The sequence below is a fragment of the Panthera onca genome, chromosome A3 (genome assembly GCF_046562875.1).
Source record: "Panthera onca isolate mPanOnc1 chromosome A3, mPanOnc1 haplotype 2, whole genome shotgun sequence".
Classification (NCBI taxonomy): domain Eukaryota; kingdom Metazoa; phylum Chordata; class Mammalia; order Carnivora; family Felidae; genus Panthera; species Panthera onca.
The window spans coordinates 78,774,955-78,797,369 of record NC_138341.1 but is presented as its reverse complement, the minus strand read 5'-3'; the positions used below and the strand labels follow the sequence as shown (position 1 = coordinate 78,797,369).

Genomic DNA, 22,415 nt, shown 5'->3' with positions numbered 1-22,415 from the left:
CACAGTCAGGCCACTTCATCTTCCACATGACCACCTCCAATGATGGGGCAGCTGTCACACTGTGCCACATCTGTTTTTCCAGGCTAGAACCCCCAGCTCACCCAGCCATGTCTCCCCAGGTTCAAGGCTCTTCCCCATCATGGTCAAGCTCCTGTGAGCAGGTTCCCGCATTCCTGCCCAACTGGGCAAGGACACTGAGAACACTGCTGTTACTGGACCCCACGCCAGACATCTTTGTAAGTTTGTGAGTTCATGTGCTTTTAGTGTCCCCATTATCAACTACCATCAGCCAAAGCCTGTAGTCCTGTAACACGGGCTGCTGCTAAGCCAGAAGGCCCTATCTTGTGCATATACAATTGATCTGTGGGAAGTAAGTATTGGATCTTTCCATTGATCTGAGTCACCTGATATTTTGGGACCCATGATATGCAGTGGCACCATACTGGCCTTTTCTCCCAAACTCCATCACTTTCACATGCAATACACAAACTATATGCCCTTTATTGACTGCTTACTGTATGTCAGACATAGATCTTATCAACTAATTCACATAATCACCCTATAAGAGAGAAAACCGAGGTTCAGAGAACTTAAGTGACTTCCCCAAGATCATATGGCCAAGTGGCAAAGCTGATTTGAATGGCATTCCATCCCATGTCAAAGCCTGCTCTAATCCACTCCATGAAGCTGCTGTCTATATTTTCATATACAGCACTGATTAAAGAAAAAGCTTAATAGGACATGGCTGAGGACTGAGCCCTGTGGCATGCTGCTAGAGACATGGCTCTGATCCACCTGGCTACACTATGTGGGGGTGGCTCTTTATTTTCAAACCATCTAACTGAATTCTCCCTCTACACCTTTAAAAGACCACTCACATTTCGTCCTGATATGTATGAGACACCCTGTCAGAGGCCCTGCCAAGTGGCAAAGCTCAGATTTGAACGTCGGTCCAGAAAGCTCTGATCCCCTTGCCCTTCTAATAATCTGTATACGACGAAGGTAGAATGTGCATTCCAAGGCACCCAGGTCAGTTACTGGTGTAGGGAGCAGTGACAGAAGTGAGTCCATATCTCAAGTCCCTGGATCCTGGCAGCTGGCGCATGGTGAGGTTAGGGGGGCAGCAGCCCACAGCTGAGCAGGTGTGCTTGGAAGATCTGGAGGCAATCCCAAGGGTGAAGGTGTTCTGTCCCTACCAGCAGATCCTCAGGGAGCTCTGGGCACCAAGAAGTCAGCCTAGCATTTCTGCCTAGTCTGCTTTCTGTTAATTATATGAGGGCACATCCTGAGAATAGATTTATTTTTGCATTAGCAGCAAAGGAATCAGTGACATCAGAGCTGGTGAGGATGTGAGGAGGGCAAAACCTGACGCTGGATTCCAAAGCAGGCCTGCTACTGGCAGCAGTGAGGGCTCCTATGTGAGGGCTAGGATCTAGGACACCCACTCGAAGGGCAGGAGGCAGAATGGGGAGCCGGGAGCCCTGGATTCAAATCCCTACCTTAACACCTCTTAGCTAGGTGTTCTGTGGGCTGGTCACTTACCCTCCCTAAAGTTCCCTAGTCTTCAAAAAGGAACTAAGGAAAAATTGGTGATTTTTTTTTTTTTTATCAACTTAAGTATTGTTCCAACAGCCAAATCCAGAAAGGCACATTTAGCTGTGAAGAATAGGGAAAGTTTTCTGTGAAGTCAATTCAAAGCACCTAAAGGGCCTTTTCTTCTTGCTGCATCTCCCCACTTGTTTTTTTGTTATTTTTTGTGTGAGTCTATTTTATTTTATGAAAAAAAATTTTTTAAATATACGTTGTTATCAAATTGGTTTATATACAACACCCAGTGCTCATCCCAAAAAGTGCCCTCCTCAATGCCCAGCACCCATTTTCCCTGTGCCTCTGCCCCACATCTACTCCCAGTTCTCTGTATTTAAGAGTCTCTTGTGGTTTGCCTCCTTTCCGCTCTGTTTGTAACTATTTTTTCCCCTTCCAGTCCTCCATGGTCTTCTGTTAAGTTTCTCAAGATCTACATAGGAGTGAAAACATATGATATCTGTCCTTCTCTGACTGACTTATTTCACTCAGGGTAATACCTTCCAGTTTCATCCACGTTGCTGCAAATGGCCAGATTTCATTCTTTCTCATTGCCAAGTAGTATTCCATTGTACATATAAACCACCTCTTTGTTATCCATGCCAGTTGATGGACATTTAGGCTCTTACCGTAATTTGGCTATTGTTGAAAGTGCTGCTATAAACATTGGGATACAAGAGCCCCTACGCATCAGCACTCCTGTATCCCTTGGGTAAATTCCTAGTAGTGCTATTGCTGGGTTGTAGGGTAGTTCTATTTTTAATTTTTTGAGGAACATCCACACTGTTTTCCAGAGCGGCTGCACCAGTTCACATTCCCACCAACAGTGCCAGAGGTTTCCTGTTTCTCCACATCCTTGCCAGCATCTGTAGTTTCCTGACTTGGAGTCCCCACTTGTTTTTTGATGCTTAAAATTCTATGATGTCTTCTAGCTCCAGAGTCTCTACCCTTGTTAAATGCCTGGGGCTATTTATTTTATTTTATTTTTTTTATTATATGAAATTTATTGCCAAATTAGTTTCCATACAACACCCAGTGCTCATCCCAAAAGATGCCCTCTTCAATGCCCATCACCTACCCTCCCCTCCCTCCCACCCCCCATCAACCTTCAGTTTGTTCTCAGTTTTTAAGACTCTCTTATGCTTTGGCTCTCTCTCCCACTCTAACCTCTTTTTTTTTCCTTCCCCTCCCCCATGGGTTTCTGTTAAGTTTCTCAGGATCCACATAAGAGTGAAAACATATGGTATCTGTCTTTCTCTGTATGGCTTATTTCACTTAGCATAACACTCTCCAGTTCCATCCATGTTGCTACAAAGGGCCATATTTCATTCTTTCTCATTGCCATTTAGTACTCCATTGTGTATATAAGCCACAATTTCTTTATCCATTCATCAGTTGATGGACATTTAGGCTCTTTCCATAATTTGGCTATTGTTGAGAGTGCTGCTATAAACATTGGGGTACAAGTGCCCCTATGCATCAGTACTCCTGTATCCCTTGGGTAAATTCCTAGCAGTGCTACTGCTGGGTCATAGGGTAGGTCTATTTTTATTTTTTTGAGGAACCTCCACACTGTTTTCCAGAGCGGCTGCACCAGTTTGCATTCCCACCAACAGTGCAAGAGGGTTCCCGTTTCTCCACATCCTCTTGCCTGGGGCTATTTAAATAGTAAACCTGATTAGTTATTCCTCAGAGAAACCGATTTTACCAAGCAGATGGAAGAAGAGATGGAAAGAGAAGAGAACCAAAGTTTGAGGTGACATTTTGAGTCCCCGTGGACACACAGTTACTGAAAAAAGGGAGCCACCAATGCAAAAAATGAGGATCCAGAACCGCCCAGAGAAATACAGAGGCAAGAGAGACTGAGAGTCAGGAGCTGTCCTGCCAGGAGCTTGAGGAGAGGCCTGGGGCAAGGACTTGACAGGGACTCATCTGTAAACAAACAATCAGGTCAGGCCAGGACACCCCTGAAGCTGCCGACTGACTGACTGTAGTGATGATACCTTTTCAGGAAGGAGCTCCGTGAAGTTGGTAATCAGCAAGAATAAGAGCAACCAGCACAACACAATGATACGACTGTTTTGAAACACAAGGTAGTTTTCAACTTATGATGCTCATCTTCTAAGTTTTCTTATAAAGGAGAATTCATGTCCATGAGGTAAAGGTCTCCCTTATCACTGGGAGAAGACAGGGTTCTCATCAGAACTGCAGCTTGTCATTAGCTTTGTACTTTGTGGAGCACCTGGTGTCTTCCTTCAGTGACTTTGGGGACGTAAGCGAAGACAAACCTTGGAGAACAAGGGTGGAGAATGTGATACCTTGTTTTTCTTTTCCTCTTCTCAAGCCCTGAGGACCGTGAATGACCGACATGCACTGTCATTGGCCACATGTAACCAGGGAACTGAATTGAGTGCATTTTTGTCTTTAGTCCTAGGGAAGCAGGCGGAAAGTGGTTTTCTTTGGTGATAATTGCTTTGGGCTCTGCTCAGAGAGCAGCATGAAGAAGGCTTCTCTTCTGTAGGACACAAACCCCTATGCCCCAAAGCTCGACTAAAATAGCTACACTAGGAGATTGATCTGAGATTTGAGGTGCCCTCGGTTCTAGCTGCAATTCTCTGTAGCAGATTCTGAAATCTTTCCCTACTGCATTATCTTTTCAAATATGCCAGACAGCTCTTAAATAATCAAGTCAACTAAATAGATTTAATAGAAAGGAAAAAATCAAGACATTTCTATTTCTGGTATTTCCAGGGTATAAACTTGACTTCTTTGTTCAAATGAAATGTTTCCATCCTTCCTTATGGCTTGTCACTAGGAAAATGATCCCAATAATTTAAAAGGAGAAACAGAAACCTGGCTTTCCAATTTAGTGAAAGGGATGGGGACAGGGCTTTCCAATTTGGAGACAGGGATGTCTTAGGGGATGGGGACATGATATCTCCTCCCTGCTGGGGGCATTCAGCAAAGGGTCACAGTGACATGCAGGTTCCCAGAACAGCTTCATTGATATCATTGAGGATAAAGAATGATTAATTTTTTGGTTTTTTTTTTTTTGAGAGAGACAGAGACAGAGACAGAACATGAGTGGGGGAGGGAAAAAAGGGGGAGGGAGACACAGGATCCAAAGCAGGTTCCAGGCTCTGAGCTGTCAGTACAGAGCCCTATGCGGGGCTTGAACCTATGTACTGTGAGATCATGACCTGAGCCAAAGTCGGACACTTAACCTACTGAGCCACCCAGGCTTCCTGAATGATTAATATTTAAGGACACACATTAGCAATTATTTCTTCCAAGGGAGCCTAGATGGCTGAGTTGGTTAAGCATCTGACTCTTGATTTTGGCTCAGGTCATGATCTTACAATTTGTGAATTTGAGCCCTGTGTCACCCTCTGTGCTGACGGTTCAGAGCCTGCTTGGGACTGTCTCATTGTCCCCCTCTCTCTGCCCCTTCCCTGCTTGTGCACATGATCTCTCTCTCTCTCTCTCTTGCAAAATTAATAAATAAACATTTTTTAAACCTCAATTTTTTCTCCTATAAGCTTTCTAAATGTATTTGAATTTTAAAGCCAAGATCTACGGTTTGTTCAAGCACCATTTTCTCCCCTAAAATAGTGATTTGAAACTTTAAAATCTTATGTGTATTTTCCAGAGTCCCTTGTTCAAGTAAATCTTATAGGGAAAACTAGTCTGTGTATAGACAGATGCTGGGCTGCACTGGGAAGCAGAGGAGGGGCCTGGACTCAGCCTCTGGCCGAACGCTGTTTCACCTTCAGCCTGAACACACATGCTCAATCCTTGGTAGCACCAAGGAACCCATTCTGCAAATTTCCATTTGTTAACCCACTCCTGCTTCCATAAGATAAAGCAAACATCTGTCTTATGAAGGGAGCATTCTTTCTCTCTCTCCTTTTGACATCTCCATAGTGTCTCCATGGGATTCTGTATTAATCTGTCAACAAGCTTTTACCACATCAGTGGTTGGGCAAGTCCCCAGGGCAGGCTCAGTGAGACTGGACTAGTGGTCAAGCTGAGAAAGCATGACTTGGTCACAGGCAGGAAATGGCTAGATCCAGATGTCAGGACAGCTGGAGCTATGTAAGGTCAGAGAAGGAGAAGTCTTCCAGCCTGGAATACCAGGAAAGGACCACAGGAGGGAGAATCATTTCCAAGGCTGACAGTGAGCACTGACTGAGTACTTTCTCACAGCAGGGACTGTGCTGGGAGCTTTCACCTGTTTTAACCTCACTATAGCCCTCTGCAGTCAGTACTAATACATTTTACAGATGAAACTGGTTTGGAACAGCTGCACAATTTTTCGGAGCTGGTCAGTTGCAGAGCCAATGTTCAAACCCAGCCAGTCTGACCCTGAGCCTGTTAGTCATCACGCTGGTCAGGGGATAAGGGATAGGAGGGAGAAGGAAGGGCATATTCCCATCCATGAATATGGCAAATAGTATTGTTGCAGGGAATCAATTCAGAACCCCCCACTGTGTGGCTGACTAATCTTCTGTGTGTACACAAACCCACTGTGAGCCCACAGAGAGTCCCTTGGAAGCAGAGGCTCATCAGCAGGTATCTGTGTGGCTTAATGAGCTAACAGTTTCTTCTGCAAAGGGTCATCTTCCAGGAGACCTGGTGAGCCCTCTTGGACAGCCCACACATCAGGCTTGGCTAATAGGCCACTGGCTGAGGTAGAGGCAAGACAAGTCAGGCAGAGCTGGACCACAGTGGTTGTCTGGTTGAGAGGGCATTCTGGGCAGGAGCCCCAGCCCACCAACTGGGCCCACCTTCTCTTGAGTATCTCAGTATCTTGAGTGTCTTCTCTTAAGCCCCTGTTGTTGCCTTCTTGGCCCTAGGGAGTCTGTAAGTTCCATGATATGCTCTGATTATGTCCCTCTCAAGGCAAAAGGGAGCAATGGGGGAAAGTTCCATTTTACTTCAAATTTTTCCTGATCCTAACAGCCTCTGTCCTTCTCACATTGGGCCCAAGATCCCAGGAGCCCAGTGCTGCCCAGGGAGCTTGACTTTATTGTTGTGGACCTTTTCTCCCTTCCACCCCAATCTTCTTTGAACACCCCACCCCCAAAGGTTTATTAGCTCAGATGTGAAAAAGAAGCTATTAATGCATACCAAAGTGTTAAAGCAGTTATGTGTCTTAAGAGTGTTCTTATTTTCTTCTAGATTAAGGGCAATGACTCAACCTAAAAGAATAAGTCCCCCGTGGCAGGACCCTGGTATTGACAGTAGGCCAGTTAGGAGGGAGAAATTTGAGCAGGGTGAGAATTTCTGATGGCCCTAAGTCATAGCAAGATTCCTGGGGCTCCAGTACCATGTTAAAATGGTTGGCAGCAATAAATATCTGTTGGGATGCTTTGAGATATTCCTCCCTTTGCCTGAATCCCAGAATGTAGGGTCCTGGGTCTGCATAGGTGTATGATAATAGGAACTCAAATCTCTTTGGAAATGGTTGTCCATCATTCATGAGCAGTTAACTAAGGTTCTGGTACTAAGAATCTAGACAGAGAAAAAACCAAATGTGCATCTGAGAGAGGGTGTGATATATATAATTGACTGAGGAGAAATGGTGGATGAGGACCTAGTATTGGGGATATGAGCACTGAGAGACTGTCATTGCAGTTTGTGACCATATGATATTCTGCAGATTTCATGGGAGAGAGAAGTTTTCAGTGTGTGTGTGTGTGTGTGTGTGTGTGCGCGCGCGCGCGCGCGCGCGTGCGCGTGTGTATGTCATATGTGTGTGTATCATATATAACAACAATAATGTAAATATTGGAAATAAGGTTTCTTATAGTTCAACTCAACCAACTTGTTGAGAGTTTAAGAAACCTAAAAATATAAGTCTATTTGCACCAAATAGGTACTTTCCCATTTCCTCACTGTTATGCTAGGAGCTTGGAAAAGATGCTGCTCCATTTTGCAGTTGAAGAAACTGAGGCACAGAGAAATTAAGTGTGTTTTCCCCAATCTACTAAAGCTACAAACAGGGCTAGAAGTAGAACTCAGGTCCAGATTTCCTTATGGCTGCTTGCATGTGGTTGATGGGGCTGATGGCTTCACTGGCAAGGCACAGCCCACTCTCTGCAGGCCCATGAGCACAGCATGAATCCTGACCTTGCCCTGGAAGCAAGGGACAGGGCATCTGATTTGTACCACATTCCTAGTGCCCAGGACAATGTCTGGTGCAGAGTCCAACAAATGTTTAATATGTACACAGGAAAATGTTTGGAGAAGTTTGGAGAAGTTTTACAGTAAAATTTAATTTGCTGAATTTGAATCTTCATTTTGTTACCTTTTAGAAGTCATATAACTTTTTGAGCTTCATTTTCCACCTCTCTAAAATGAGTGTGAAATGGAAAGCCCATCTCACCTGCTGAGGCCGTTTTCAACGTGGTCCAGATCTCTGTCCCTGGTTCTTACAGTAGGGTGGGAGTATTGGGTGCTAATCTTAGCCATCTTCTTGCTTTGTTACATTCAGCTTCAAGGTTGTTGCTGAAACATGAACACAACACAGATCACATCAGGATGAGGAAGCAGCTGCAAACCCACGTTGTTGTGTGTGAGGACTATTTCCCCAGGCAAGCCCTGGCACACACACTCTCTTCCATTTCTCCCATAGTTGCAGCTACACCGTGTTTTAGTTGGGTATTTTTGGACTCTTCTTCCCAGCCTGAAGCACAAGCAAGGTCTTTCACTTTGTGTATGCTCCCATGCCAAAGAGCTGCTCAAACTTATATGCTGATCTAGCAAATGAATGAATGATTGGTGAAGTTGGTATTTGATATAAGAAAGCTAAAATCCTCATGATTCCCTGGAACGATGTGATGTTCCTCTTGACCCTGTTTTTTCTCATTTACTTTTTTTATCTTATAATTTTTCACGTTTTAGTAGCTCCCCCAAATCCCATTTCAAAACAAAACATGAAAAACTAACAATCTTTGACATCCATAAAACCTTTACAATGTAATGTTACACTCAAAACACACTTCATCTCCTTTAATCCTCAAAATAACTTTATCAGATATTTACAATTTTTATCCCCATTTAAAGATGGCTAAATTGAGACTCAGAGATGTCAAGCAGCTTATCCAGGTTAAAAAAATAGGTAAAACCTGTTGATGGCATGATCCTGGGGCTAGAAATCAGACCGTGAATACTCTCCCTTCAGCAAACATTGGAAGGTGCCCCTATGACTGATGAAAAAAGAAAGCTGGTATGAGCACAGGGCTGGTGTGAAGAACACAAAGACTGGGCAGTTCCATCATCCTTGATCAAAGCCCTCCAAGTGGAAGATGAATCCCTGAGTACAGTTTCTCTTGGACAAACACAGGCTCTCTTGAGCAGTCAGATGGCTTAAGTAGAGACCACTCCAGAGACCACTTCAGAGAAAGATGGTGGTTTCTAGAAAGAGCCCAGTGACTCACTCTAAGACTAAATTAATTCCATATCCAAATGAAGGTCAGTGCAAGGAGCCCAGAACACTGCACCAAAGGATGGATGTAGTTCCTGCTTATCAAGGTCAATCCACCATGAGTTTACTCAGGGTCAATTGTTGGCTCAAAGGTCTTGGTTCATCTCTGATATTTGATAATTTAAGGCTATGATTTAAATTTTGTACTTTCCCAATAGATCAAAAATAGTTTTGATTTTTAAATACTTTACCCATTTATGTAACAGTTAGTGAATTTCTGGCCGATCACAGGAGATACAAAGAAATATAAGACGAAGACTTCTCTCAAGGATCTTATGGTCCAGCAGGGCAGATGATGGATATCAGAGGATCCTGCAGATTGTGTTAAGGAGCTTGGGCTTTTACCCTGAGCCCATCAAGGATATGGTCAGATGTGTAATGGCCACTGCAGCTGCATTGGGGAGGACATATTCAGGGAACATAAGTTGATGTTAAATGAGCAGATAAATGCTGCAGTATCTCAGCGGACAGAGAATAGTTGCCTGATCTAGGTTTGTGGCAGTGAATCAGATATATTAAAAAACTTCCCATATAGACAGACTCACTGGTACATGGTCATTGATCAGGTATAGGAGGTGATGAGGAGGGAGGTAATGAGAATGATAGTCTGGGGTGTTGGTGGTCCTACACACTGAGGTAGGGAACTAGGGGAAGAAGTGGGTTTGATAAAGAGAACGATTCCAGTTTGAGATGTCTATGGAAATTTTAGAGCCAATATGGGAAATAAATGTCTTCCACTAAAAACAATAATCCCAATTTGAAATCATCCATCCAATGCTTTTTTATTGAGCACTTACTATGTGTGAGACAATATGGAGAGCTAGGGTTTTACAGAGAAGAATACACATCTCTGTCCTCAAGGAGCTTACAGTCTAGTGGGTTCTAGAGCAAGTCTTAAAAAAGTTTTGGGACTCTGGAGTGCCTGGGTGGCTCAGTCAGTTAAGCGTCCAACTTCCGTTCAGGTCACGATCTCATGGTTTATGGGGTCGAGCCCTGAATTGGGCTGTGTGCTGACAGCTCGGAGCCTGGAGCCTGCTTTGAATTCTGTGTCTCCTTCTCTCTCTGCCCCTCCCCTGCTCATGCTCTGTCTCACTCTCTCTCTCTCTCTCTCTCAATAAAAAAAATTGAAAAAAAGTTTTGGGACTCTGAAGAAAATCTATCAAATTATTCTTTTTTGTACATTTCCAGGAAAATTCCAGGAGAAAAAGTTCATTGCCTCCAGCCTGTGTCCCTTTCCCTCAGCCCTCATCAACTGCACAACTCCTGGCCCCAGATGTCGTTGTATGGAGGCAGCACATCTACCTGCCTGCTATGGAAGGCTACTATATGCCAGAAACAGAGTAGGTGCTCATGTAATACCGCTCCGTTAACCCTCAGAATAGCCTCTCCCTTTCTTCCCTTTTACATGTGAAGAAACCAAACAGGTGCATAATTTCCCTAATGTTGCTTATAGCCTGAGCCAGGATTGACAAAGTTCGGTCTGACCCTAGAACCCGATGGTGTAAAATTAATGGGTGGTAAAAAACTGGCATTACCTTTTGGCCTGAGTAGGAGGGGCCCCTGCCTGGGACTCCATGCTTTAAAGGACTCTACTCTGACTCTCCTTCATCCACAGCCCATGAGACCAATGGAACATGCCCACTTACAACCCTGCCCCGTGCTCTAGACTATGCTCTGGGTGCCCAAGACGCCCAAACTGTGGGCTCAGGAAGCTCTAGACTGGTTCTAGAGCCTGCCCAGGCCTCTTCCCAGGTCTGTTTTCCTTCAAAGGGCATCAGTGTGCACTCCTCTAGAGCTACAGGTGGCCAAGGAGCAGCTGTTTGGAGGGAGGAGTGAGTAGAGGCCAGAAGTATGGACAGGGTGTTCACACACATGTGTGAAAGGCCCCTTGTGACATGGGGTGGACACAGAGCAGGCAGAGAAGGAGGCAGGCCATGGATGGTGGACCAGAGATCAAATCTCCCCATGCCACCATGTTCTGAGGCTGAACTCAAAAGGGTCTAAGAACTCTATATGAATCTGGTCTCCTGGTCATTGTGAAAGTGATTTTTTTAAGATGGGAGGACAGGGCATGTTTGATTCAACAGTGTACTACCCCGATCCCTGTCACAGTCATATCTAGCCCTCTACCTCACACCCTTCTTGACCGTTTTCAGTCCAGCTGTTGCTATGGAAACCAGCTGCGTGCAGGGTCACCCAGCAGCACCTTGCCTCAGCTACACTGTGGATTGCTCACCTTCTTTCCTGGGGCTTCCCTATTTCCCCCAGAGAACATATGGTAGGATGCTCTTGCCATTCTGACAAACATGCAAACCCAGAGGTGCTAGAGAGGTAACCCTGCCTTGGACAACCCTTGACTAACAGAACCCAGGAACCAGGGGTAAATATTCCCTGGTTCTATCTTCTATTCCTCAGGAAGATAATTCAGTGGTTCTCTCCATGGCTCTTTGGAGAAGCCCTGGAAGGATCAAGTCAGTTGCCCAGAGTGGTGATCGGTTTGATAATGTACACTTGCACTGGATTTCCCTTCCTCCCTTGTTTTTTTTTTCTGAGACTTCCACTTCTCTTCCTTGGAATCACTCCCTAAATGAACTGTCTGCTTACATGATCTTGTCCAAGGTTCTGGGTTTGGGAAGTGGCTTTTGTTTTTTGTTTGTTTGTTTGTTTTGTTTTGTTTTGTTTTTGTAGGAGGAGGTGATTACCTCAGCTAAGAGAATTTCTTTTTCTTTTTTTTTTTTAGATATTTAGGTAAATGGTAAGTGGGTTATATGTACTCCTGGTTTGGGCCCCTGAAGGGTAGGACAGGGAAAAATGTGTGTCATTAAAGGAAAATGTTTGCTTAAGATAGGTCATAAGATCATTTTTTCCCAATTGTTTATAAACATCATAAGCATTGTCTTTTTTTAATCATTCTTTTAAAAATTAAAAAAAAATGTTTATTTATTGCTGAGAGATAGAGAGAGAGGGAGACAGAGTGTGAACAGGGGAAGGGCAGAGAGAGAGGGAGACACAGAATCTGAAGCATGCTCCAGGCTCTGAGCTGTCAGCACAGAGCCCGACACGGGGTTCGAACCCATGAACTGTGAGATCATGACCTGAGCCGAAGTTGGACACTTAACAGACTGAGCCCCTCAGGCTCCACAATGGTTGTCTTTTTTAAAAAAATTACTTTAAAAATAAGGATCCGGGGCGCCTGGGTGGCGTAGTCGGTTAAGCGTCCGACTTCAGCCAGGTCACGATCTCGCGGTCCGTGAGTTCGAGCCCCGCATCAGGCTCTGGGCTGATGGCTCGGAGCCTGGAGCCTGTTTCCGATTCTGTGTCTCCCTCTCTCTCTGCCCCTCACCCGTTCATGCTTTGTCTCTCTCTGTCCCAAAAAATAAATTAAAAAAAAAAAAATAAGGATCCAAATAAGGCCCACATGTTCTGATTGCTGATTGGTACTTTTTAAAGTTTTGCATGCATTTCTCTTCTTCCTCATTGTGGAAAAAACATAATTGTACTCCCGAGTTTGCTATAGTATGAATTTTTTGCCAATTCCAACTTGACGATGTTTTCTGTAAACTGGTAGTTGCACTCAGAGATATGGTCAAATTTGGGTTCAATTTTTTTTCGCAAGAATATTTCTTTGTGTGATGTTAGCAGCCATTGATGATTATTGCCTGGACATATGCTTTCATTACGAGTTGCAAATTGGTGACATTCTATCATTTCTTCTTCAGCGATTAGCTGACATATTCTTAAATAAAATGTAACTTATTTGGCTGTTCAGTGGTACCGTTCATAGAGGAATTGCGGAATAAACAATTCTTTTCCCCTTGTTTACCAGTTTTTAAGTCATAACATCCTAAGTGATTCCCCAACTGCCCTGTGAATTTTCACATTTCCTGGCCCAGACAAACTCTAGAACTCACAGATGAGATCATGAAATTACAATCAGTGATCCTGAGGCGCCTGTTGAAAATGAAAACTGCCACCCAGCCAGGGCCCCCTGAGTGTGAGGCACTTGCATGTCCATTACTCATTAATCCTCAAGAGACCCAAAAGGTAATAAATAGTAACACTGGTTTTGCAGATGAGGAAATGCAGGCTTAGGTCTGTCTGACCCTGAAACCCATGTAGTGCTTTCTTTTGTTTATCACACCCGCTGCAGGATATTAGAAATGCACAAATAAAATTTTAATTTTCAAGCACAGGAAGAAGATGTGTCCTGCCAACTACCAGGGTGACCTTGAAGTGGATCTTAGGTGTGAGTCTAAGAGTGATTTGTGAGCATCTCTCAAACAAATGTGAGTTTTCTGGGGCTTGACTGAGGAACTAACAACACATCACTTCAGACAATTCTCTCTCTCTCTTTTTTAACAACATTACTAAATCCAGCATGTTTTCTTCCCCCCAACACACTTACTGACTCCTTCCATGTCCCAGGCATCATACTTGGCCCTGAAGATTATGAAGAAGAGGAAGATAGGTCTCTGTCTTTGAAACACAAAACTGCATGGGGGAAACACGAATGGAAACAGGGAGGGGGGTAGAATACAGAGGTGCTGAAATAGAGATAGAGGCATGGTGGGGAGCAGTATGGAAGGAGGAGGCACTAATTCTGCCTCAGGTACCACCGAGGTCTGAGGAGGCTTCTCATGAGGGGCATTATTTCATGTTATTTAACATTTACCATGTGTTGGCCATTGTGCTGTGCACGATTAAGAATTTGATTGTGATATCTGTGCTCTGGTGCCTACCTTTAACCTCCTTTGCTCTTGGCCTGGACACCTAGGTAGGTCAGGAATCTAACATACCTCACCTGTACTCCAGTTGTTCTCATACTTTTCTCATTCCTTTATTAACTCCAAAAGATTTAAGGGCTAGAACTATTTTCTTTTACTTAAAAAATATTTTATTCTCCTAAACACCAGCATATATACACATAGTGGGTAATCAAATTGGGTGGCATAAATGGAGTAACAGGTGAGTACTTGCAATGAGGACACTAATAATGGCAGTATATTTGCTGAGCATTTACACTCTGCATGGTACTGTTCTAATAACTTTAAATGTGTACTAACTCACTTGATTCTCACAATGCTCTGTGAATGAGTCACACTGAACATTTCTGTCTTGTTTAGAAATGGATGGGACTTTATAAGGGAGAAAGCAAGTAAGCAACAAAGGAGGTCAAAACATGTAAAGCCCTTTCTTCTAAACTAAAATGTGCTCCTGGAAAAAAATCTTGGTCCCCACTTACGATGACTAACTATACTAAAAAAAAAAAATTGTCCATGTTGTGTCCTTTTCTATTATGGCTTAAACATGAATACCAGTCCTGGTTCAATTTGTGTCATTTGAAACCTTATCATTTCCCAAGACTTAAATGCAGCTGAGACAATAGAGAGGTGCCAAGAGCCCAAGATGCATACTCCTCTGACTCACTGGAGGTTATCTGAGTTATCATTGTCTTTGGTTATGACATCTATGCAGCCAGGGGCTGGAAGGTTCCATTAGTGAGAAACCGAGTCTAGAACAAAGCCATGTCAAAAAGACAACCCCAACCAGAGGACAGCCCCACAGTCTGATGGACAGGCACACTGGGCACAAGCCTGCATTTTCTCCAGCTGAGACAGATCACTTTTACCACCTAAGGTCTTCAATCTTCTCAGAAGTAATATCTCTCTGGGTTTCATTCATTTCAGTTCTCCACAACTCAACTTTCTCAGCATCACTTGGGCAAAAGCATTCAGCAAATTCTCAGTAATGTGAAGTTGGACAGGCTCACTTTGTCAAATTAAAAGCCAAAGATAAGTCAATAACTCCCACAGGATCTACAAGTCTTGGAACTTCGTCCAAAGTTGGATTGCCTCTCCCTTCTTCCCCTATCTCATCTGGAAACTGCAGGATGAAAGGAAAATATCCAATGCTAAGCCACTTAATCACTCTGAGACCTGTGAACCAGTCCACAGAACAAACACAAAGGACAGAACAGACATTACTATAGGCAATGATGAGGGTTGTGTATTTTTAAGCAGCCCTAGGCTTATGTAGGGGGAAAGCACTAGTAAAATACCTTTTGTTTGAGACAAGTGGCATTGGAAAGACAATATAGGTGGTCAAGGACACTGTACTGAGAGAAAGAAAAGCTGGATCTCTTCTTAGCTCAGCCTACAATTTGGGCAAGTGACCAGCATTTTAGTTTCTTTATACATTGATGAACATGGACTTATTGCAAATGAAATTTTCCACAGAAACCCAATGAATAAAGCATTTACGTATATATTTTATTTAAATGTATTTGAGGGGCGCCTGGGTCAGTTGGTTAAGCTGCCGATTTCAGCTCAGGTGATGATCTCACAGTTCGTGGGTTTGAGCCCCATGTCGGGCTCTGTGCTGACATCTCAGAGCCTAGAGCCTGCTTCAGATTCTGTGTCTCCCTCTCTCTGCTCCTCCCCCATTCATTCTCTGTCTCTCAAAAATAAATAAATGTTAAAAAATTTTAAAAATAAATGTACTTGAAAACATTTATAAAGATAATTAGTGAGTGTTTACTTCCTTTCCAAAAGTGAAAATACTAATTCAAAAAGATCTATGCACCCCTATGTTCACTGCATTATATACGATGGCCAGGATAAGGAAGCAACCTATGTGTCCATCAATAGATGAATGGGCAAAGAAGATGCAGAATATTATTCAGTCTTAAAAAATGAGATCTTGCCATTTGTGACAACATGGATGGACATCAAGGGTATTATACTAAATGAAATAAGAAAGATAGTGCTCACTTTGGCAGCACATATACCAAAATTGGCATGATACAGAGAAGATTAGCATGGCCCCTGTGCAAGGATGACATGCAAGTTTGCTAGGAATTTACCCAAGGGATACAGGAGTGCTGATGCATAGGGGCACTTGTACCCCAATGTTCATAGCCACACTTTTGACAATAGCCAAATTATGGAAAGAGCCTAAATGCCCATCAGCTGATGAGTGGATAAAGAAGTTGTAGTTTATATACACAATGGAATACTACTCAGCAGTGAGAAAGAATGAAATCTGGCCTTTTGTAGCAACATGGATGGAACTGGAGAGTGTTATGCTAAGTGAAATAAGTCATACAGAGAAAGACAGATACCATATGTTTTTCACTCTTATGTGGATCCTGAGAAACTTGACAGAAGACCATGGGGGAGGGGAAGGGAAAAAAAAGTTAGAGAGAGGGAGGCAAACCATAATAGACTCTTACAGACTGAGAATAAACCGAGGGTTGATGGGGGGTGGGAGGGAGGGGAAAGTGGGTGATGGGCATTGAGGAAGGCACCTGTTGGGATGAGCACTCAGTGTTATATGGAAACCAATTTGACAATAAATTTCATATTTAAAAAATTGAAAAAAAAGAAAGAGAAAGACAAATATCATATGATTTCACTTACATGTGGAATCAAAAAACAAACAAAAAAATAGAAAGAGACCCATAAATACAGAGAAAAACTGATGGTTGGTGGGGGGTGGCAAAATGGGTGAAGGGGAGTAGAAGATATAGTCTTCCAGTTATGGAATGAATAAGTCATGGGGATAAAAGGTAAAGCATAGGGACTATAGTCAATAATACTATACTAGTGTAGTATGGTGACAGATGATGTTACACTTGTGGTGGGCATCACATAATGTATAGAGTTGTCAAATTGTTATGCTGTACACCTGAAGCTAATGTAACATTGTGGATCAACTACACTTCAATTAAAAAATAAAGACATGGGTTCCCTGGGTGGCTCAATCATTTGAGCCTCTGACTCTTGATTTTGGCTCAGGTCATGATCTCAGTGTTGTGGGATTGAGCCTCACATCAGGCTCTGTGCTGGGCATGGAGCCTGCTTGTGATTCATCCTCTCTCTCTCTTTCTCTCTCTCTCTCTCTCTAAAAAAAAAAAGACAATCAGTGGGACACAAGTTAATTTTGACCATGATTTCCAGTATATTAAAATTTAGTAGGGATGGGCACCTGGGTGGCTCAGTTGGTTAAGCATCTGACTTGGGCTCAGGTCATGATCTTGCAGTTGGTGAGTTCGAGCCCCGTGTCAGACTCTGTGTTGACAGCCCGGAGCCTGGAGCCTGCTTTGAATTCTGTGCCTTCCACCCTCTCTGCCCCTCCTCCTTCCCCCGCTCATGCTCTGTTTCTCTCTCCTTCAAAAATAAGTAAAAACATGAAAAAAAATTTAAAAAAATTTGGTAGGGGGCACATGTCAATGTTATCTTTATTTGGATTCTTTAATTATTTAAATATACATAAAGAAACTTAAAGTGTGCACAGAAAACCTTAGGGAACTCTGTGGAACAGAGCTGAAAACCAAGGCCCAGTTGATCATGAAAGGTCCTTCCATTTCAAAAGTTTCATGATGGAACAGAACTGTAGAATGCAAATATTGTGTCTAAAGGTCCTCTCATTGTTTGTGCATGAATGTGATCCTATTGGAAGAAATAAAAACATTCTAGAGCTCCAAAAGCAGAAATGACAAAACTCTATAATGTCAAAATTCTCTGGACGTGGTACAACATAACTTGAATATCAGAACTTATATGAGAGGGCACTTTGAAAATTACATTATGATGTAAAGATCCTCAACAAAATACTAGCGAACAAAAATCTAGTCACATATCATGATTAAGTGATATGTGTCCCAAGAATGCAAAGTTGATCTAACACCCAAAATCGACCAATGTAATACACCATATTAATTAAATGGCAAAAACTACATGATGAGTGCAATAGACATAAGAAAATCATATGACAAAATCCAACATGCTTTCATGATAAAAACAATCAACAAAGTAAGAACAAAAGGAAATTTCCTTAAACTGACAAAGGGCATCTTGACAAAACCACAGCTAATGTCACAGTTAAAGGTGCAAGACTGAATGCTTTCCCCTAAAATCAGGAACAGGACAAAGATATTCACTCTTATCACCTCCATGCAACATTGTACTGCTAACCAGGGCAATTAGACAGGAAAAAACAAAACAAAACAAATAAAAGCATCCAGATTGGAAAAGAAAAAGTAAAATTATCTCTATTTGCAGATGACATGATCTGGTATATCGGAAATCTTAAGTAATCCACCAAAAAACTATTAGAATTAATAAATAAGATTAGTAGTGTGGCAGTATACAAGTCAGCATACAGAAATCAAATGTATTTCTATACATTAGCATTGAATAATAATACAAATGAAGTTAAGACAACAATCCCATTTTTTAAGTTTATTTATTTTGAGATAGAGCATGCAAGTGGGGAGGGGCAGAAAGAGAGAAGAAAGAGAATCCCAACCAGGCTCTGTACTGTCAGTGCAAAGCCCAACTCAGGGCTCAAACTCACGAACAGTGAGATCATGTCCTGAGCCATAGTCGGATGTTCAATCAACTCAGGTGCCCCAACAATCCCATTTATAATAGCAGCATAAAAGAACAAAACACCTAGGAAATTTAACCTAGGAAATTAAAGATTTGTACACTGAAAACTATGAAACATTGTTGAAAGAAATTGAAGATATAAACAATTGGAAAGATATTTTCTGCTCATAGATTGGAAGGATTAATATTATTAATATGGTGTTTACTCTCCAAATTATCCACAGATTCAGTGCAATCCTTATCAAAATCCCTGCTGGAGTTTTTGCAGAAATTGACAAGCTGATCCTAAATTTACATGGAAATTCAAGGGACACAAATAGCCAAACAATCTTGAAATCTTGAAAAAGAAGAACAAAGTTGGAGAACTCACACTTTCAGATTTCAAAACCTATTACAAAGCTATAAAAATCAAGATAGTGTGGTTCTGGAATAAGGATAGGTATATAGATTAATGGAATAGAATTCAGAGTCCAGAAATAATTCCCACATTTACAATCAATTGGAAATCAATGGAAAAAAGAATAGTCTTCTTAACAAATGCTGGAAAAACTGAATATCCATATGCAAAAGAATATACACCATACACAAAAATGAACTCAAAATGGATCATAGGCTTACATGTAAGGGCCAAAACTATAGAATTCCTAGAATAAAACACAATCTTCATGGCCTTGGGTTAGGCAATGGTTTCATAGATATGACACCAAAAGCATAAATGAAAAGAGAAAAACAATACATTATACTCCATCAGAATAAAAAACCTCTGCATCAAATGACACCATCAAGAAAGTAAAAAGACAACCCATAGAATGGGAGAAAATATTTTAAAATCATGTATTGGTAAGGCATATATATATAAAGAATATATAAAGAACAGTTACAACTCAATAATAAAAAGACAAGCTAATTAAATATTGGGAAGAGGATTTGAATAGGCATGTCTCTGAAGAAGATACATGGCCAACAAGCACATGATTATAAGCATATTTAATCATGGGGAAATGCAAATCAAAACTATGATGAGATACCTCTGCATACCAACTACAATGGCTATAATAGAAATACAGACAATAACAAGGGTTAGTAAAGATATGGAGAAACTGGAATCCTCATACACTACTGGTAAGAATGTAAGTGTACAGTCACTTTGGAAAACAGTGGGGCAATTCCTCAAAATGCTGAACATAGTTGCCATATGACCCAATAATTCTACTCTTAAGGATATACCTAAGAGAAAGGAAAACATATATCCACACAACAACTTATGCATGAATATTCATAGCAGCATTATTCATAATAGCCCCAAAGTGGAAACAACCTAAATGTCCATCAGCTAACTGGATAAACAAAATGTGGTATATATACATAGTGAACTGTTATTTGGTAATGAAAATGAACAAAATACTGATACATGCTACAACATGGATGAACCTTGAAAGCATTATGTTAAGTGGAAGAAGCGAGACACAAAAAGCCACATGTTGTATCATTCCATTTATGTGAAATGTGGAATTGGCAAATTCACTGGGATAGAAAGTAGATTAGTGGTTGCTTGGGGAAAGGGTTGGGATAGGGGGTGGCGAGAAAAAAGAGTGACTGCTAATAGCTACAGGGTTTCTTTTGGAGGTGTTTTAAAATTATATTGTGGCGATGACTGCACCACTGTGAAGATTACTAAAAAGCACTGAAATGTATACTTTAAATGGATGACTTTTATGGCCTATGAACTAATTCTAAAAAAGTAATGTTAAATATAATAGCAAAGCTGCTTTTAAAATGTAAAACTAACAATATCTGCTATAAGAAACTCGCAAAATATAAGTGTAATAAAGGGGAGAAATGTCAAAATATCACATTAATAATAATGATATTGGTCACATTGTTGAGGGCTCACACTATGCCAAGCACTGATCCACAGTTTCACATGCTTCACATGGACAAACTCATTTAATCCCCACAATCACCCTACGAGGTAAGTTATTATCCCTATCGTACAGTTGAGTAAGCCAAGGTGCACGTTTCACACAGTTAGGACTATAGCAGGCAATTGAGTCCTAGAGCCTACAAATTCAATCTCCTGCCTCTCAAGAAACAAGCCCAATTTCTGGGACTGGTAGGTATCAAAGCCGCCTCCATCTTCCCGATAAAGAGCCAAAAGGGCAGCTCAGGTCTTAGACCATGAGGGTGTATCCAGAAGCTCAAATTGAGCTTTGAGGTGATGAGGGGAAATGGAGTTCAGAATTCATGTTCTCCCCTTTCTGCAGAGTGGAGGATAGGCAAACCCATGAATGTCCCCACACCAAGATATGAAGAGAGAGTTTGAGTTAAGGTTGTTGTGTCTGGCTTTCCAAAGAAACCTTTGAGTGGCCATGAGGTGGATTTCTCTCTCTTCTGAACTCTATGAATTTTTATAACGCAAACAAAGGCAAGTTTGCATACGCCAGGTGCAGATTTTCAATTCCTGTCTGAGAAAAAATTAACATTGTTCCCAAGAACAGGAAGAGATTTGGGATGAAAGGATCAGAATTTGTAACAAGGTTATAAATTATGTTACTCAACCACCAGACAGAGAGAGGCCTGTCTCATGCCTAGAAAGTGTCTTGGTCTTCTGCAGAGATGACTCGGAATTAATGGGGACTCTGGTTTCCTCCTCCACTTTAAGTGTATTCAGTTTCTAAGTGATTTGCAATAAGATTCAGCTGCTCAGATTGAGATTCCAAGAGAATGTAACTGCTTTCCAGATGTTGCTAGAGCTGGAGAACCCATATGTCTGTAGCCAGCCCTATAAATGCTCTCCTCAGAATTCCGTCTCCCCCCCGCCCCCAACACACACACACACACACACACACACACACACACACACACACACACACACACTTGTTGGCCAGGGCAAATAAGGCCAGGCAAGGAACCTCCCTTCCCTCCCCAAGGACCTGTTTCACCGAGCCTAGCTGTGGGCACAGAGGTAAACTGTTGTTTTTTTAAATTAATTTTTGTGATGTGATTATAAAAGTAATATGCTGTCATTATGAAAAATAATAAGATGTTCATATCTAACTTTGATCAATCATTGTACAGGTGCTGTGCCCAGGAATTCACTCCAATTACCTTCACTTACTCCTCCCAACAACCCACTGAAGCAGGTATTATAACCATTACTTGCAATTTACATATGAAGAAACTGAGACTCCGAATGGTTGAATAACTTGTTCAAAGTCATCTAGTGGCAGAACACGCAAACAAAAGCCTGTTTGAATTTAACCCCTACAGAGCATTGTTATAATGCAAGAGAGAGGGAATGTGTGAAATCTGCAAAAGAGGGCAAATAAAGTGCTGTGGGGACTAGATGAAGTCCAGGGTGCAGTGTGTGAGGGTGTGGCATAGCCATGGAAGAGTGTCATTGGTACAAAACTATACTGAATGGCACTAGCCCAACTACCTCAAAATTTCCCTCTCTCCCCTGAGCCTTGTCTTGCCAACACCACGGATGACACCCAAGCCAACCGATGACCCAGCAAGAGCCTCCACTCCTCCTTCTTCCTCACTTCCCCAGATCACAAATCCCCAAGTCCTGTCACTTACATCACCTACTATCTGTCCCCTGTGTCCCCTTCCACTCAGTCATTCACTAATCCAGAAATGAAGCGAGGGTGGGCATCCTGGCCTCTTCTTCCCCCACTCTGTCCAGACCCTGGCCTCCCTCCCCAGGATTGTTGAAATAATTGTCTCACGTCTGTAATCCATCCAAGGCTTGGCACTTAGGAGGTTCTCAGTGGGTATGGAATGACTGACTGAATGAATGAATCTTCTGCACTAACATCAGGGTTTTATAAAAGGTAGTTTGAATCACATAACTCAAACTTTCAGAGATTGCCTGTTTTCTCCAGCATGCAGTCTTAACCTAACATTCACGAGTTTTCATAACCTGGATCTTATCGGCCTAAAGGGGT

General features: G+C 42.1%; 1 protein-coding gene and 1 non-coding gene across 3 annotated transcripts in view; one reads left to right on the top strand and one right to left on the bottom strand.

Annotated features, from left to right (window-relative positions):
* CNGA3 (cyclic nucleotide gated channel subunit alpha 3) overlaps nt 1-22,415 on the bottom strand; it is a 48,800-nt gene that overhangs the window by 23,191 nt on the left and 3,194 nt on the right. For both annotated transcript variants that reach the window (XM_060608052.2, XM_060608069.3), the window contains exon 2: nt 7,973-8,094. In XM_060608052.2, the coding sequence (XP_060464035.2) occupies nt 7,973-8,058 (86 nt within the window). In that variant the 5' untranslated portion in view covers nt 8,059-8,094. The remainder of the gene's footprint in view (nt 1-7,972; nt 8,095-22,415) is intronic.
* Nucleotides 15,836-15,944, top strand: LOC132673008 (U6 spliceosomal RNA). The gene has a single exon (XR_009607829.1). It is a non-coding gene; the product is annotated as a U6 spliceosomal RNA (small nuclear RNA).